This window comes from Bicyclus anynana, chromosome 11, assembly GCF_947172395.1.
Source record: "Bicyclus anynana chromosome 11, ilBicAnyn1.1, whole genome shotgun sequence".
Taxonomy (NCBI): Eukaryota; Metazoa; Arthropoda; class Insecta; order Lepidoptera; family Nymphalidae; genus Bicyclus; species Bicyclus anynana.
The window spans coordinates 2,473,962-2,492,968 of NC_069093.1; the positions used below are offsets into that span (position 1 = coordinate 2,473,962).

The window sequence follows — 19,007 nt, forward strand, 5'->3', positions numbered from 1 at the left end:
ATCAGCACGAACGATGCCGACGAATACCGAGTGTTTACGAGAGATCGACGCGTGCCACAATGCTTCTCTCCCGTTGGCTTTATTTATACGCGCCGTGCCAAACTTTGATACGGCACTCGCGCCCAGCCGCTAATGCAAGGCGGACGCGCAATAAATCCTTATAAAGGTCAGGCTAGAGATACGAATAGTGAAATTGACTCTACATCATAGGTTCTCAAAGTGTAGACATTTTTGGAATTGGGGCAAGCCCTTGTGGACATTTCAGACTTCGGGGCAATATATGACAAAACAGGGGTGTTAATATGGCACATGTAACGTAATATGGCGATGTTCAATATTGGTTCAAAACCGAGTGTTTGCAGGCGATCGAGGCGTGCCACAATTGTTTCTATTGCGTTAGCTTTATTAGAACGTGATAATGTGAGACACACAGATAAAATAAGAAGACGTTGAGATAATACAAAGGGGACGTGGGTACTAAGAGCAAAATACAGTTGAGAGCCTGTTCTTACATAAATAAAAGTCATAGAAATAGCTGTTGATGCTGTAAAATCCGTAAACATGGTGCACACTCTGCTACATCATTCTCAATAAACTAAGTTTCTCAAAATCAAAATTAAATCAAATTGAGGTATTTGAGAGTGAGGTAGGTGAGTTTGTGTTTACGCACTTGTGCATTAAAAATTAATTCGAAAATGTGGCCAAACCAAAACCAAGATGAAGCCAACTATGAAGTACCTTTATAAATTGACGATTCTATATTCTTCTTGATATTACTCTAAATATACTAATCTGCCGCGTTCGATTAAATTCAAAACACCCCACTTCGACAGTCGACTACCCTACTAATAGCTGTTGTTCAAAGTTTTTTATACAGAGAAAGTAGCGAGTGCGAATCACATACTACTTCCTACTAATATTATAAACGCGAAAGTTTGTATGGATGTTTGGATGTTTGTTACTGTATAACGCCGCTACTACTGAAGCGATTTAGCTGAAATTTGGAATGGAAATAGATTTTACTCTGGATTAACACATAGGCTAAGCCCGAAAAAAATCCATGGTCCCGAGGGAATTGTGAAAAACTAAATTCTACGCGGACGAAGTCGCGGGCGTCCGCTAGTAGTACATCAATATACCTACCGTTAAAGCTATAAAGATGAATCAGTGAGCAGTCGTAGTGAGAATGCACAAAAGCGCTAAGTAAATGAGACTGGAATATCATCGCACGCGTCGTCTATGCTAATGCGGTGCGCGGGCGCATTAAAATGCAAGATGGCGGAAGCGCGCACGCGAGGTCGCGAGGTCGCGGCGTCCACGCGCCATTGTCCACACAATGGCGGTGACCATAGACTAAACAAACATAGAACTAATTGTAAAATTCTCCGTCTACGGACGACCCGGATTTGGGTGTTGCTGCAATATGGCAATTCTATGTTTGTTGTCACGCCCATTGTTTCGGCGTTGTTACTTAGGTGTTCAATTTATTACTTACCGTTATTGTTGGAAGATAATGAATTACATTTCCTTAATAGCTTATAGTACTTTTGAGGTTAAATAAGCTAGAGTCTCAACGTAATGGTAATTAATACTTAGTATACATATATGTATAATACATATATGTATCGAAAGCAATTTAATGTTGTGGAATGGAAAATTCGCCGTTTATAGACAAATACAGTACGTAAAATACGCTTTACAAGGCGTTGCTCTGTGCTATAAGTTTGCGCCTGTAATTTCAGTGAGATCAGATATAGATGAGAACACAATTCTGCAATTGAAATAAGCTTGACAGTAATTCCCCGGACAGACCCTATCACAAAAAGCAATAGGTATAACACCCTAATACTAGGAATAACACCCACAATGTGTTGAAAACGTCTGTTTTGTTTGTTGATGTGTTGTACTAAAAATGAGCAAAAAAAAGACCAGCTAATGTAAAAAACTTGCAACTTTGTAACATAAAAGTTCCAGTCCCAACAACTCATGGTCACCCTACCGATATACTTTCACAATCTGTTAAATCGCGACATGTTACAACATAGGAAAAGACGATAGAAAGCTCATTGAAATGTAACTGCATTTAAATTATTTATCCTACATGCGATTGTTCCATACAATAAAATAAGAGTGTTGGACATTTCGGAACATGGATTGTAGCAAAGTTACACAATAATTCTCTTCCGTGCGAACGCTTCGAAAACTGATTACCTAGGCGGATGACATTCGTTGTCGATAGGTCACGTGATCAACATATCTATCGGATATGTCATTCCCATACATTTTTTAATTTTCGAAGCGTTAGCGTTTGTAGAAAGAGAATTGATGTGTAATTTGGATACAGGCCCATAGTCAATAACTGTATTGGATAGACTAGAAGACTCCCTGCAGTTTCGACTGCGTAGTTCACATTCGTGGGAATACAGAAGTAAAATACAGCTCGTTTGTTACTCGTTGATAATGTAGTATCATTAGTATAAAACATTTAAATGGGTCCAGTAGTTCTAGTTTCGGAGCCTATTCGTAACAAACGAATAAACGAAAATTTCAATTTATAATAATACTTATAAAACACAAGTCACTTAACGAGGAATGGACCTATGCTAACAACATTTTAAAGATATTTAAAAAATTAAAAATACTATTAATCTACATTAATATTATAAACGAATAAAGTCAAAACCTACTGAACCGATGAGAAATATTCTTTCCTCAATATAAAGTTACATTATCAGGGAGTAACAGAAGCTAATCGCTTGATGATGAGGACCCCAGGAGATGATGTTTGGAAGTTTCATCAGATGACCTACAGACTACAGGGTCCAAGAACATATAGGGTCTTACAATTTATCAGATTAGCTCGTACCAAAGTAAATAGGCAACTGTTAAGAGGATAGGCAACTTGACCTTGAACTTGACTTGACTTTGACCGCCTCCGTGGCGCAGTGGTATGCGCGGTGGATTTACAAGACGGAGGTGCTGGGTTCGATCCTCGGCTGGGCCAATTGAGGTTTTCTTAATTGGTCACCTGACACTCACAAATGACGTGGCTGTCTAGTGATAAAAGAATTTTCAAAATCGGTTCAGTACATTCAGACATTACCTACCCCCTAAAACACCACAAACTTTACCTCTTTATTTCATTAGTATAGATAAATAATTTTCCTATTTATTATACATCAAAACGGTATAAATTATGGTCATCCTACAGATACTCTCTCACGATCCGTTCAATGCAATCGTACAATAGCCGGCCAGAGCTCTCTAAAACGCGCCAGTATAAATTATTTCGCCCAATAATTATACTATATGTATATGATACAGGAAGCCGAGATTCGAATCTACACTTCGATAGAATGGCCAAGTATCTACCTACGTCAATTAAAATTCCAAGCTGAAACTCTTACGAGTACGATGTCCAGCTTTCAGCACAATTGGGTAATTGACTACACCTATTTATGTTTACGAGACATTCAGGATAATTAATTAATACATCAAAGACTAATTTTCGAGATGTTTGTAATAAAAATAAGTACCTAAGTATAACTTTATAAATTTCAAAAGCAATCAAAATAGATAGATAAGTCATATATTTTAACTTTTTTACATTAAATTTAACATTGTTTCATTATTAGTTTAGACATAAACGCACAAAATTATTTGTACTTAATTTTGTTTTTCCCATATTACAAATCTAATGATCTGACATGCGGGTTACGTCACAATCTTACAGTATTTAGCAAAGAACATAAAACGCTAAAGCTAACGATTTAGCAATACAAAGACCAACGAGGCGGTTTCTTCATATATGAAGAAACGCGGGCCATTTCTTAATATAACTAACATATTTAAAAACTAAAATTTTCATGTAATCACGGAAAAAAAATTCAATCTAGTAAAACGATAATGAATTATTAAGACCATTAAAAAAAAGTGTCAACTAGCCTTTTGATTCTGTTTCAGTTTTAGTATAGACTTCATTCATTCAACGATCCCATCATTCATTAGCTCTATCATTCAATAGGACAGTACAATAGGTTCAATTAACGCATGAGCAACATGACTCTAACAAAAGATTCATATGAAATAAAACAATTGAAAATTATAAAAAAAGTTTATTGAAAAATAACACTAAGTATAAATCATAAACACTTCAAAGTCCAATAATAACATTTGCAAGCTTAATTTTTAAAAAACTCAGCTAGAGTCACATTGCTAATTCCGTCTTAGAAACAAACTAATAATAAAAAATTAAAAATAAGATTTACAATCAAAAATATAGTTACAACAAGGAATATGCATGTACTCGTATTCTTTTTTAATCGACTTCAAAAAAGAAGGAGGTTATCAATTCAACGAAATCTTTTTTTTTTATATATTACTTGTAGATTTTTAACATTACAAATGTAAAAGTTAACTAAATCTCGAGAGAAGCAATTATATTGTAAATTACTAAAAAATAAACATTTAAAATTTCTGACATATTTGAATTCTTTCTGAATTCTTTCTCTCTTTTTGAATTGTCATTCAAAACATCGCGTATCTACATTTACATCACAAACGTTAAATAATATAGTTACGTCATTTTTCGTAAGGACCAATCGCATCACTTTTTATAACTAAAATTTGTAATTGAAACTGAATAAATTAAGGATTTATTGTTGTAAGTATTGAATATAACCAATAATATTTATAATGAATTAAAAATATTATATAATATATGTACCAATAAAAATATATGAAACAATGTCTAGTGTTAATTCTGATCACATGCATATTCCCTATTGTCAGATATCAAAATCAATTTAGAATGATTGAAACAAAATAGAAACTAATTAAAAAATAATGATTAAAATTCAATGCAGTGTTGATTAAAAAAAAAATACGTACAAAGGTAGCCACGCCACCCGAAAAGTTTTATCGAAGAGTGATCAATCACTAAATACGAGTGTCTGGAATCAGCCTAAATCATCATTCATACTTGGAATGCAAAAAAATAGGCTGTCAATTATTTGTTTATCGAACAACAAATCGTGTATGATCCAAAACATTTTTTTTAGGTACTAGGTTTGTTCTAAGTTCGCGCTAACTTGTCTATGCTTTATAGTGTATTACTAGTAATATTCAAACTGTGCAGAAAGTACTGAAATTATCATTAGACTGTCAAATGACATCACTTTATTAAAATTAAACTGTGATACAGTAGTCATCATATCCATCAATTACGGGAAGTCTGTTTGGCTTTAGATCAGCGGCATGCACTCTACCCTAGGGGATCATTACGAATCTGTACTAAAGAACGAATTTTCCACTTTGAATAATTTGTACGTGTTAACCCTAGTTAAAAACCTTATGCAAGCCACTGCTTTGGATGTAGTGATAACATTAAATATCAAACGCGTTTGTGTGTAAAAAATGAAGGCTCGTTTGATCAAGGACCGTTAATTTAGCTTTACACACCAACATACTGTCTGTCAACTGTCCGCTATCCACTACATCCAAAGCCAAATAAACTTCCAAAAGTAGACTAACTATAATGTTCACACACACACATATAAAACTTAAAGCTTTATGGATAAAAAGATTCATCAATCATTCAGAACATGGCCTGCCTACCCTAATCAAAAATTTTGAGCGCAAAACATATTACGTATAAGTGGAAACCAATTAAATTGATTTAAACATAATAACAGTAAAAGCTTTCAATCACTTAACTAAAAATATAGTACGTTTATAAAAAAAAAACATTTTTAAAAATATTTTTCCTAACTTCGCCACTGTGCAGAAAAGCATCAAATTATTTTTATGATATAAAATCAAGGAACACCAAACTTAATGTCTCGTATATTCAAAACCACGTATGTAAAAAAAAACCAGGAAAAAAGGGTATTTAAACCGATAGTATATGCTTTAAAACGCACTTGTGTGTAAAATATAGCAAGTCACATCCTAAAATCAAGGAAAACGATCAAAATCTATGCACTAATAAAGTTTCTTTTGTAAAATAGCTAGTTTCACATTCGCGGTTTTGAAGTGTGCTCTTAGTTTGAGCTTGCACCTTTACCCTCATTTAACTTATAAAAAAAGCAAAACACACCACCAAGTAACATGCAAAAACACAAATCCACCAAAGCACATTCTATACTCACGCTTTATATAACAATATTAGAGAGTTTTAACTACCAATAAAACTTACCTATTATTTTTTCATCAATGTCCGGAATCCATCTTGAGAGAAGCACCCGTCTTTCCTTGCCGGAAGTCAGCTAATATCACCTCTCCGATTGTGGCGCCCCCTTGCCGCAACCTAATACCTATGTACAAGTGACCGTAGCGAGCCGAGTGAATGTTCGCCATTATTATACTCATGATGCACCAGGTAGGCCTTACCTGGATTCCGGACATTGATGAAAAAATAATAGGTAAGTTTTATTGGTAGTTAAAACTCTCTATTATTTGTTTCGTATCAATGTCCGGAATCCATCTTGAGTGAAGTGTTTGTTATCACCTGGTGCTCGCAAGGTTGACGCTTTAATGTGAATTATACTGAAAAGTATTTTTGAATAAATGAAAATTCTCAATTTTGAAGAAGAAATATACTCTTAATATGTATATTGACTTTTAAACTAAGGACTTTAAAATTAAGGAATTTGATAGTGGCACTAGGTAAACCAGTTATGTATACCTATTTTAGGATTCATAATCAGTGATTTTCTAGAATTCTAGATGTTAGTAATTTTTAAAAAAATGTACTTAAATCTGACTTCCAAATCCGTCCGAATTTCTAGAAATGGATAGAATCTGATGAAATTTGATTTGCTTTACAGATCTTGTAAAAAAATTTTTATTTAACCTATTATTGTTCAAGATGCATGCGTAACATAGCTCCTAATATTAATAAATTAGTTATGTTTTGCCATTCAGTTACAGCAATACAAAGCAGTTGCCTAAACCCATAAACCATACTTGGATTTTTTACTGATTATACGGAGGATGAAAATCCAACAAAACTCTTCTTCATGATACTCTGCACTTTAAAGTCCAAATATGTTAGCCAACATGACACGCACAGGAACTAGGATATGTACCTATAAGTAATCTACTTACCACAACCCATCAGACAGATTGTGCCACATCGAAATGTAATTTAATATCATTAGATTAATCATTCTGGCGATAAATGAATTTTAATTTAAGTGCAATATTTCTTCTCCAATAGTTGATGACTTCGTAGTGAGACCTCACTGTAGCAGCATGGTGGATTCAAGCTCCATATCCCATAAGTAGGCAGGCCCGGCTGATTATGATGACGGTAAATGAGTCCGGTAGAAGCGAATCCTTTGCATGTATGAGGTGCACGTCACTGCTGTTCATTGTACTAGTATCTTGATTGATAAAATTATAACAATCCATGCTCAACAGTGAAAAAGCCCTTGCTAAGCTGGGTGTAGAAATAATTGATTTTGTCAGGATCAGTAAAACTATATAATACGGTGGTAAGTTCAGGATACCAAATTAACTTCTCTTCCGATACTGAAATAGCTTTGGGTATTGATACCAACATGAAGAAGCATTAATATAAGCCCATCTCACCTACTAGTCAAATTAGTAATTTTTTTTTTTTTTTTTTTTATATTAGGTACCGATTTCTGTATTGGCATACTTTTGTCATCCAAGACAGATAGCAAATTATTTGTCCAACATTGTAGAATATAAATTCAATGGTTTGTGGGATACACCATTTCTTTACATCCGTCTCAAACTGGCTTTATCATATGATTGTAGCGGTAGCGCCGGCTGGATATTGATAACTGCTGCCCTTGATCAGGTCATCGATCAACATTTCTAGTCACTCAAAATCGGTGAGGCTCAGTAGTTACAATCTTGAATCACTGGGGCATGTGCATCTGTTTGTTTCGTGGTGTGTGTGTGTTCGCCAGATTTAAAATTTTTAAATTTAATAGCTTTTCACTTAAAATGATTGGAATGATTCCGGTGGCCGTGTATGATGAGGTTTGGTGGAAGAGACAACCAGTTGTGCTTCTTTAGTACACATAACGTGTTGTTGTGTATAAGGCTTACTAGTCCTGATCATCTGCTCTCGAAAGGCCATTCAGCATGAGTAGTTCCTACACAAGACGCTTGTTTTGGGCGTGTCTCACACTTGAAATAATATAGCTGTCGCACGTCAAAAAGAAAAATCATTCTGACTAAGTTTGCTGACTCGAGAGGACAACTCTGTATTAAACCCGTCCAGGAAATATTGAGCTATTATATAAATATTTTATTTGTCTAATTTTGTTAGGACCTGATGTGACTGTTAGATAATTCTGTTCTGTTTATATAAGCAATCCACGTATAGGTTATAGATCTGAAGAAGCATCTAAGCACTTTGCAATCGACAATGCTGATAAAATATCGCAGTACAATTTCTTGTGGTGTGCGTACCATGCGAGTCATTCGTCCAAGACATCGTGAATTTCATGTCATTGAATTGCGTTTTCAATCCACATCTAAAAGCCAATATGAGTGTGTGTTGGCATGGCCAATAGGTGTTTTGCCGGATCTATTTTGATAAGTGTTCTATAGGTATTCTTGACCTATCAATCTATATCTGGGCACAACGGTATAAGAATAGTCGCCCTGCTACACCTATGTTGACTTATCGGCAGCAGTCGGTTGTAGTATTGCATTGTCCAACTGTGTAGCCTGCTTATCCGTCCTAGGCAGTGCAACAGGCGTGTTGTAAACGTAACCTGTTGACTTAGCTGCTCGAAGGACTGTGGCCCAACACACACAGGTCGCAAAGGTCAGCCTCTCTTTAAGAGATTGATATTTGTCAGAGAGACCACCTGCGACTAAGAAGCTGTTGCTGAAGCGCTGTTGCGTAGCGTTAAGCACTTCGACTCCGACAAGGGGACTTTGCGTTGCGTCTTGCGTCCCAGTTTGCCAAGAAACTCGAGGCAAAGTATCGGAGTCAGCACAGACTTCTTGGAGTTGTTTATCCATCCTAATGTTACTAATGTATAAGGACTGTAAAGTCCTTATTGTGAAAGGGTCAGTCCAGTCCATATGAGATTAGCATTGCTTTACCTCTTACGTTTAAGAAGATGTCGCTCAAGTGTTTTGCATAGCGTTAAGCACATACGACTCCTACAAAGACTTTACGTTGCTTGTATCCAAGTTATGCCGACAATCCCGAGGTATTGTGTCAGTATCAGGACCGACTTACAGTCTGAAGGGTGTAATCTAGAAAAGGTACACTTGTTCCTCGACTTCTTGGAATCGTGCAACCCAATTCGTTGTTATTGCAAAGGTTTTTAGGTGCTTATAGACCGAATGTCAATTAGGCCAGCTGAAGTAGCTGCTGTTTGTCTAAACTTCAGTGCTAATCGAGTCCTAGAAATATGCGGTGCAAAATTGGTTGCATAGGCGAAAGCGGTTTTTTTCTTTTCATCAGTTGCGTTCAGTTAAGTTAAGTCAAGATTTAGGATTGGTCGGAATGTTTGGTTCAGTCTTGGTACCAAAACCAAAATGGACAAAACTGTATTGCGCCAGTTCTAAAATAAACATTACGTATACCTGTGTAGCAAAAGTTAATAGGTATTGAGTATACATACACAGTGTACGTTTTATTTCTGAAACGCTGCATGAGTAGAAACTAAAACTGAAATAGGTATACGATATGGTCTGAAGATATGAACACCATTTAAAAATATCTGATGGTCCACATATTTCAATCTCAAATTTTTTTTTTTTTTTAAACATCCGTCTTAAAATGTAAAAATGTTTTCGTTACGTTAGCTTGATGTTACAGATGATATCAAAAATATTAATTGTTTCTAAACTTTTGTGTCATTGTCAAAGTGTAATTGTTAAAATGTCAAACTGTCAATGTCAAAATAAATAGTACGATCTGAACCGCCAATGTGCTTTTATTATAGGTTATGGGCAGCGCGTAAAATTTTCCAATATTACAGTATAAAGTGTTAATATTTTGTGTTTTGCGAGTTAAAAATGAGTTCCAGTTATCTCACTAACGTACCTAAGCTAAAAGGGCGTGAGAATTTCGACGATTGGGCGTTCGCAGTTGAAAACCTATTAGTGTTGGAAGGCGCGGACAAGTTCCTGAAAACGGAGGGAACTGATGCTGTAGATATATCGGCAGATGCAAAAGCACGAGCAAAAATGATTTTAACGATCGATTCATCATTATTTGTGCATATAAAAGAAACAAAGACCACGAAGGAATTGTGGGCAAAGTTACGTTCATTGTTCGACGATTCAGGATTTTCGCGGAGGATTACTTTGTTACGTCATTTGATTTCTATAAGATTAGAAAATAGTGAAAATATGACGAATTATGTGACTCAAATAGTGGAAACTTCTCAACGTTTGAGCGGCACCGGATTCGCCATCAACGACGAATGGGTCGGTTCATTATTGTTAGCCGGATTACCAGAGCGCTTTATGCCTATGATTATGGCAATTGAACATTCAGGCATTCAAATAACAGCCGATTCAATTAAGTCTAAGTTACTTGACATGGAAACGTCAGACAGTAACGAAACTGAAAGAAACGCGGCGTTGGCAGCAAAATGGCACAAGAACAAGAAATCGAGTTACGACGGTGGCAGCACTAGCAAATATGGCGTCGGCTCGAATTCGAACACGTTGAAATCGACTCAAAACACAAAAACAATTATTTGTTACCGATGTAAGGAAAATGGGCATTTTCGTACTCAGTGTCCACTTTTAAAGAAGAATACAGAGAATAAAAAGCAGAGCAACGCTTTTAATGTTGTTTTTCTTAGTGGAGGATTCAGTAAGAGTGATTTTTATATCGATTCAGGTGCAAGCATGCACATGACCGCTAATGAAAGCTGGTTGAAGAATCCAATTTATTCTTCAAGTTTACCAGAAGTGATAGTGGCTAATAAATCAAAAGTTCCAGTTTTATGCTCAGGGGATGTGGATATAATTACAAGTTATAACTATAGCATAACAGTGAAAAATATGTTATGTGTTCCTAGTCTGACAACTAACCTATTATCAGTCAGTGAGTTGATAAAAAATGGAAACAGTGTTGATTTTGTATCCAACGAATGTCTAATAAGGAATAAATTAGGCAAATTAGTTGCTAAAGCAGAACTAATTGATGGTGTTTACAAAGTGAAATTGAAAACACAGAATTGTTTAATCGCTTCAACTACAGTGAATGGTGATACATGGCACAGGCGACTTGGACATATAAACAGCAATGATATGAATAAGATGAAACGTGGTGGATTAGTGGATGGTTTAGAATACCCGGATGTATTTACAATAACTAAGTCAAGTTGTGAAATATGTTGCGAGGGAAAACAATCACGGCTACCATTCCCCACAGGCTCACGTGCCACAGATATATTACAGATTATTCACTCTGACATATGTGGTCCCATGGAGACTAAGTCTATAGGTGGAGCAAGATATTTTCTTTTATTTATCGATGATTACACTAGAATGACCTTTATATATTTTTTGAAGACAAAAAGTGATGTGTTAAATCATTTTATAGAATTCAAGTCATTGGTGGAGAACTATCAAAATAAAAAAATAAAAATACTAAGATCAGATAATGGCAGTGAATACTGCAGTAATAATTTTGAAGATTTCTTAAAAAAAGAAGGAATAATTCATCAAAAAACAAATCCGTATACTCCGGAACAGAATGGGCTTAGCGAGAGGTCAAATAGAACCATAGTGGAGAGAGCGAGATGCTTACTTTTCGAAGCTGACCTTGAAAAGAAGTTTTGGGCAGAAGCTGCAAACACAGCTGTCTATTTAAAGAACAGATCAGTAGCTTCAGGTATTGAAAAGACTCCATATGAATTATGGACTGGTAAAAAACCGAATTTGGCACATATTCGCATATTTGGGAGTCCCGTAATGGTGCATGTCCCGAAGGAGAAAAGGACTAAATGGGACAGAAAATCAAAAAAGCACATATTAGTTGGATTTTGTGATAATATAAAAGGTTATAGAATTTATGATCCTGTAAAAAATTCTGTGACAAGCAGTAGAGATGTGGTAATACTAGAGAAACCTAAAAAGTGTGAGACAGTCACCATACCTGTAGAAACCACAGATTCAGTGGGGGAATCTATAGAGGAATCAGTGGTGAAGTCTGAATTACTAAATCAGTCTAGTTCAAGCGAGTCTGAATATATGGATGGCCTAGATGATAACACACATAGTTTTAAAGATGAGGAGCCCAAGCACATATCTTCAGATAAAGAAAGCACGAATACAGCTGGCACTTCACAAGCAGCAATGGATTTTGAGAATTCAGAGAGACGGGCCAGAAAGAAACCATCAAGGTATGGCTATGCTAGTATATGTACTACGTACATAGGAGAAGAGGAGTTGACTTATGCAGAGGCTATTAATGGTCCTGAGAAACAAGAGTGGTTACAGGCAATAGCAGAAGAGTTGCAGTCATTTGAAGACAACCAAGTGTGGGAGATTGTCGATACTCCAGATAGTGAGAGTGTAGTGCAGTGTAGATGGGTCTTGAGAAAGAAATTTGATTGTGATAATAAAGTGAGATATCGGGCTAGGCTTGTCGCTAAAGGTTTTACACAAAAGGCTGGTATAGACTATCAAGAAACTTTTTCACCAGTGATTAGGCATTCTACTTTAAGATTATTGTTTGCTTTAAGTGTACAATTAGATATGAACATTACTCATTTGGATGTTACCACAGCTTTTCTTAATGGATATTTAAAGGAAAACATTTTTATGCATTTGCCAGAAGGTTTTCCGAGTCATAACAATTCAAATAAAGTGTTAAAGTTAAAAAAGGCTGTATATGGCTTAAAACAGTCATCACTAGCTTGGTATCATAGAGTAGAAGAAACGTTGTGCAGCTTAGGTTATAACAAAAGCAAATTAGAACCTTGTGTATTTATTAAAAATCATAGTAACAATAAGAAAACTATTATTGGGATTTATGTCGATGATTTCATCATATTTTCAAATTATAGAACTGAGTCTGAGTCCCTTATAAAAGCTTTGAGTCAAAAATTTAAATTGAAAAACTTAGGTCAAGTTAAGCAGTATTTAGGGATGAACATTAAGGTAGATAAGAATTCCAATACTATTACATTAGATCAAGAATATTATATTGAACAGTTGTTAAAAAAGTTTGATATGTTGAACTGTAATACATCTTATACACCCATAGAGCCAAAGTTAAGTTTGGAAAAATCTAATATTTGTGAGAAAGAGGGATTGCCATATCAGAGGTTAATAGGTAGTTTAATGTACCTAGCTGTTATGACACGTCCAGACATAGCTTTTGCTGTCAGCTATTTAAGCCAGTTTAATAATTGTTATTCACATTTACATTGGAATTATGCTAAGAGAATTTTAAAATATTTGTATAAAACTAAAAATTATTGTTTAAGATATTCTCAAGGAAAACCACAATTAGAAGGTTATGTAGATGCAGATTGGGCCAGTAATACTGTTGACAGACGCTCATATACTGGATTTTGTTTCATAAAATGTGGTTCTGCTATTTCTTGGGAAAGCAAAAAACAAAGAACAGTAGCACTAAGTAGTTGTGAGGCTGAGTATATGGCTTTATCTGAAGCATGTAGAGAAGCCATTTACTTACAGAATTTAGAGAGTGAAATAACAGGTTGTAGTTACAAAATGATATTGTATAATGATAATCAGGGTGCGTTGAAGTTGGCGAGCAATTATCAATTGCATAAACGCTCAAAACATATTGATGTTAGGTATAATTTTATAAAAGATTTGATTAGTAGTAATATATTAGAAACTAAATACCTATCAACTGCTTGTATGCCTGCTGATATATTGACTAAGGGGTTGTCGGGAGTAAAACATTATGAGTTCATGCAAAAGCTTGGGATTGTTAAATTATAATTAATATCTGGTCTTGAGATAATTTGAAATTTATTAAGATTTTGTATTTTTGATATAGTGGGGGTGTTACAGATGATATCAAAAATATTAATTGTTTCTAAACTTTTGTGTCATTGTCAAAGTGTAATTGTTAAAATGTCAAACTGTCAATGTCAAAATAAATAGTACGATCTGAACCGCCAATGTGCTTTTATTATACTTGAATTATCGGTAAGTATAATAGATGTTGTTCTTAAATGACACGCTGAAGAAACAAGACAGTTTTGCTCTGTTTCTGGAAGTAAGTGTATCAAGTGTAAGTTTTTTAGCCCCCTCTCCCTTGTTTTGAAAATCGCTTTGCACTTGGGAGGAATTTTATACAAAACATCATATTTATAATTTTCATTTCACGTAAAAATAAATTGATAAAATCATTTCACCCACCATTGTTTTGTACTTGTATGTATAGATGACCTTTCGGAGTAATAAGTCTAAAGTCTACTAATATTTGTCACGCTTTCTTGTAAAACAACTATTTGGCAACTTAAGAAGTTTTACAAAGCTGCGAAAGAACATTCCAGTATATTTGAATGCAATTCTTTCGTAATTATGTACCTCTAAACGTTTTCTTTCACACTAATTCCGGGTGTGAATGATAAAATGTGGGTACCCACATTTTTCTTTTAAGTGAAGAAAAGTCGTAACAAAGGGCATATAAAAATATATATTTAAAGGGCATATCAATACTCGTATTTAAAACGATGTTTGAATAAATTCATGAGGTTTATGACTCGCCTTAGTAAATAGATTCCCATAAAGTTGCAACAATTTCGTACTAATTTGCAGACGTCTTAAGCCAAGATCAATCGTTACTACCGTCGCTTTGTCTGTAATTGTACACGTATTTTTCACTATTTCTATTCATAGGATTTGTTGAAAATGTGACGTGTTGTAATAAAATTTAAACTGTACGTAACTCACGGTTTGCAAAGCCTTACATGCTCTGCGCTGCGACTTCTCGTAGGATCACTACCGCCGCTGCCGCTGGAACTCGACGATGGAGAACGTGCACGTTTTCATTTCACTTTTAACAAAATCACTTACGTTCTCCATTTTCGGAGAGGTTTATTCACACAGAAAATATAAAATATGCACCTAATATGTAGGTATAAATTGTTTTTCCGTGATCACAATGGCTGACTTGTGAACGGCGTGAAAAAACGACGCTTAATGGCGAACATTCACTCGGCTCGCTACGGTCACTTGTACATAGGTATTAGGTTGCGGCAAGGGGGCGCCACAATCGGAGAGGTGATATTAGCTGACTTCCGGCAAGGAAAGACGGGTGCTTCTCTCAAGATGGATTCCGGACATTGATACGAAACAAATAATACATGATAATATTAGCTATCGTGTAAAATTGTCATATGAAGTATGTAGATATTGCTATATGTAATATATTTGAAGATTATAACAAAGTAAGTTCGGCGTTCTTAATATATCTTTAAAAAAGATTACCTAATATAACTCAATACGTACTCTATAATACGTATAACTTATGATGTGAAAATTATCTTGATTTTTTTATTACACTTCGATTCATAATCAAAAAGAAAAAAATTGTCGAAAAAACGCAACTTTTCAAAAGTCAAAGACTTAAAGAGATAAACTATAAATATATGTTTATGTAACTTGGAATCTGAAAATTATCTTGATATTTTTCTGTACACGATTTATAGCCAAAAAGAAAATATATAAGATGTAAAAAAACACGCAACTTTTCTAAATATAGTCGTCAAAAAACTAAAACTATTAGTGAATTTTATTCATAGCCAACTAAAATATAAACAAAAATTACAGAATTAGAGAGATACAACTTAAAAATGCCGAAACATAGGTAGTTATAATATGATTAACTTTATCATGCATTTTAGAAGCAAATAATATTGTTCCTTCGGTTAATGTTTGAAGGAAAAAACGTATAAAGATAAAATACGTCCTTTTATAGACTTCTAGCAATTAGTATAAAATCTGAATTAGATTTAAGCATAAAAGCTGGATATAATCATGTTGAAAACCTTGGTATGTATGTTCTTTTTACAAAGAGATTTATGTTTATAGGTTTTGACTAAATATCAATCTCATTTAAAAAACTTAAGAGAGGCGTGTACGACATTTAAGTTTTGAGCATCTCTAAAACTGTAGAAAACTTATTTACGAATTTTACATATAACACATACATTAACATCGAAATAAAAACTTAAATTTTAAATCGATACGCGTTTACTATGTGTAGTGTATGTAAATATAAGTTATCCAAAAATCTGATCTAATATGAAACCTTTGAGAACGTAAGACAACAAGCTTTTCAATAATATGAAAAACCTTGTACTATTATTGTATACTGTAGCAAACAGGATTTCTATAGGAGATAATACTATGGAAAAACAAACTTTTCAAGTAGAACATTTCCGATCTTAGACAACAAAGAAAGGCTTTTTTTTGTCTAAGAAAGTGAGAAAAAAGTTAATTTCTACTTTCTCAACGTTGAGAATCAGAATATCGTGTTTATATAAAAATCTAAATATTTACTTTTGAATTCATTTATAACACAAATATACGAGTACTCTATAAGTAGACGTTCTGAATGACGAGGTAATACGTTTGCGGAATCCACGGCGGATGAAACAAATATTCGATAAGTTTGTATTTGTCCGGACGGCGAGCGGACGCTTTCACGTTTCTTCTCAGACCAATTATAGAAGGACCTGTATCGCATTAATAGTCACGAACAAAATTGTCTGTCATTTTCTGAGGAAAACGAGCTTAGATTTGGTATATATCTTAAACTAAACTAGAAGTTTTTGCCCGATTTTTACACAATTCAATTACACAAAAAGGTATTTTTACGGAACTCTTTAACCGACGAACACGATTGAAACTATTTAACATCAATTCTATAGAGACAGTTTTTATAATCGCATTAGATCGGTGATCATATACTTTGACAGAAAAGTAACGTCTAGCGAGGCAGGTCTTATACAATAATTGGTCTGAGCGTTTCTTACAATAATAGTTTTGTCTGGACTTGTACTTACGCCCTTTTTGGTGAACTTTGAACTATTTCAAAGTACACCAAAAAGGACGTATCTGCAAAACCTTAAACCTTATTTGGTATGTGTGTGTATACTTTCATACACATACATACCAAATAATGTTTGAGGTCTATGTATTATGTAACTACACAGAGAGCTAGCGAAAGTTATTTCCTCACAACATTCAAAGTAGAGAATGGTATTTTTGCATAATTTTTCAAATGCTTTCCTTCTAATGAAAATGCAAATATTGGATATAGATAAAATACTCTTACGTTCTCAATGGTTTGACCGGTATTCGAGTTACCCTCACCTTAAAAGCGATGACAGTATGACAAAAATTATAAAAAATAGTCATTTTTGGAAAATATACTTTAAAAAAAAACTGAAACTTAATTAAATTAAAATTAATGAAAGGCGTTAATTGAAGGTGTGCGTTTTACATAAGCGTTTACACAGGAGCGGCTGTGACTGTGTCTGTATCGTCTGGATTGTACAGCATGTACAGCTGATGCATAAAAACGGACAACATGACAGTAACGAGCAGTACGCACAATTTGGCGAACTTTTCCGACGCTTCCTCGCGTCGCTCCAGCTGGCTCGCGGACTGCGGACAAACAAACACTCAGCAAAATCTAATAATAATGTCTAAAACACAAATAATAATGTAACCCCATTGACATTTATAGTACTCTGTCTATGCAAAATTACCTAACCTACCTAAACCTAATTGAAATAAATAAATTCATCATTATCAGCCCAGTTTTCCGTCTTATATAGGAGAGCTAACCCCGTGATAGCCTAGTGGATATGATCTCTTCCTCCGATTCCGGAGGGTGTGGGTTTGAATCCGGTCCGGGGCATGCACCTCCAACTTTTCAGTTGTGTGCATTTTAAGAAATTAAATATCACGTGTCTCAAACGGTGAAGGAAAACATCGTGAGGAAATCTGCATACCAGAAAATTTTCTTAATTTTCTGCGTGTGTGAAGTCTGCCAATCCGCATTGGGCCAGCGTGGTGGACTATTGGCCTAACCCCTCTCATTCAGAGAGGAGACTCGAGCTCAGCAGTGAGCCGAATATGGGTTGATAATGATGAATGGTCCCATTTGCATTTATAGTAGTCAGTCTATGCTTCAAAATTACTTAACCTACCTAAACCCAATTGAAATAAACAAATTCATCATTATCAGCCTATTTTAAGTAATCACTACAGGGGCCAGTTTTCCGTCTCATATAGGAGAGCTTAGACCTTGTTGCTTAGGCTGATAATGTTACACTCTTTTACAATCACTATCAGTTGTTAATGATAATGACCAGGACCAAAGGCTTAGAGCTCCCGCAGAAATACGATGGCAAGTTGAACGACTAAATCGCAGAGTAAACTAATAGGTATAGTCCAACAGAATCCCGATTCCCTTCAATTATGTACAGTTAAAAAGTTGTCCAACTAAATAGTAAGAGTACGCAATTTAGTCGGCCAACTTACAACTATAGGTATGCGGGCACTTTTAACATGCTTTTGAGAAACAGGGGTGTAACACCACCAAAATCAACAGTCCGGGCTAAGAATTGTTACTGAAAACTTCTTAGAAGAAAAGAAAGATCTGTATTCCACAGCTCGGCCCAGAACCTCATTCAATACGGCCACATAGCTAACCACTGGTAAAAACAAATTACTTGTATTCAATAAAATCATCATAAATCATAACAAGTATGTCACAATTATTAGATTTAACAATAATCACCTTGTTGGAGAGCGCCTTGTACCTGAGGTACGGCACCAAGGATATCCGACTGTTGCTGGCGAAGGCGCGCACGACAGTCTTGGCGAGGTCCTTCCGCGACAGCGCCACCAGCGCCGACGTGTCGTCCAGGAACTGCACTGTTATTTGACCTGCATAAAATGTTTCTTTGTTAAAATATGCGCGTATTTACAAAATTCTCCGTCATCACACACTGCATTTAAAATAGCGTTTTTATTTTTTTATTCTT

General features: G+C 35.0%; 1 protein-coding gene across 1 annotated transcript in view; it reads right to left on the reverse strand.

The window, feature by feature from the left end:
• LOC112049522 (poly(A)-specific ribonuclease PARN) overlaps nt 1-19,007 on the reverse strand; it is a 62,555-nt gene that overhangs the window by 32,135 nt on the left and 11,413 nt on the right. Inside the window, exons 10-11 of the mRNA XM_024087452.2 lie at nt 18,761-18,909; nt 17,567-17,619 (exon numbers count right to left, since the gene is read on the reverse strand). Of these exons, the coding sequence (XP_023943220.2) occupies nt 17,567-17,619; nt 18,761-18,909 (202 nt within the window). The remainder of the gene's footprint in view (nt 1-17,566; nt 17,620-18,760; nt 18,910-19,007) is intronic.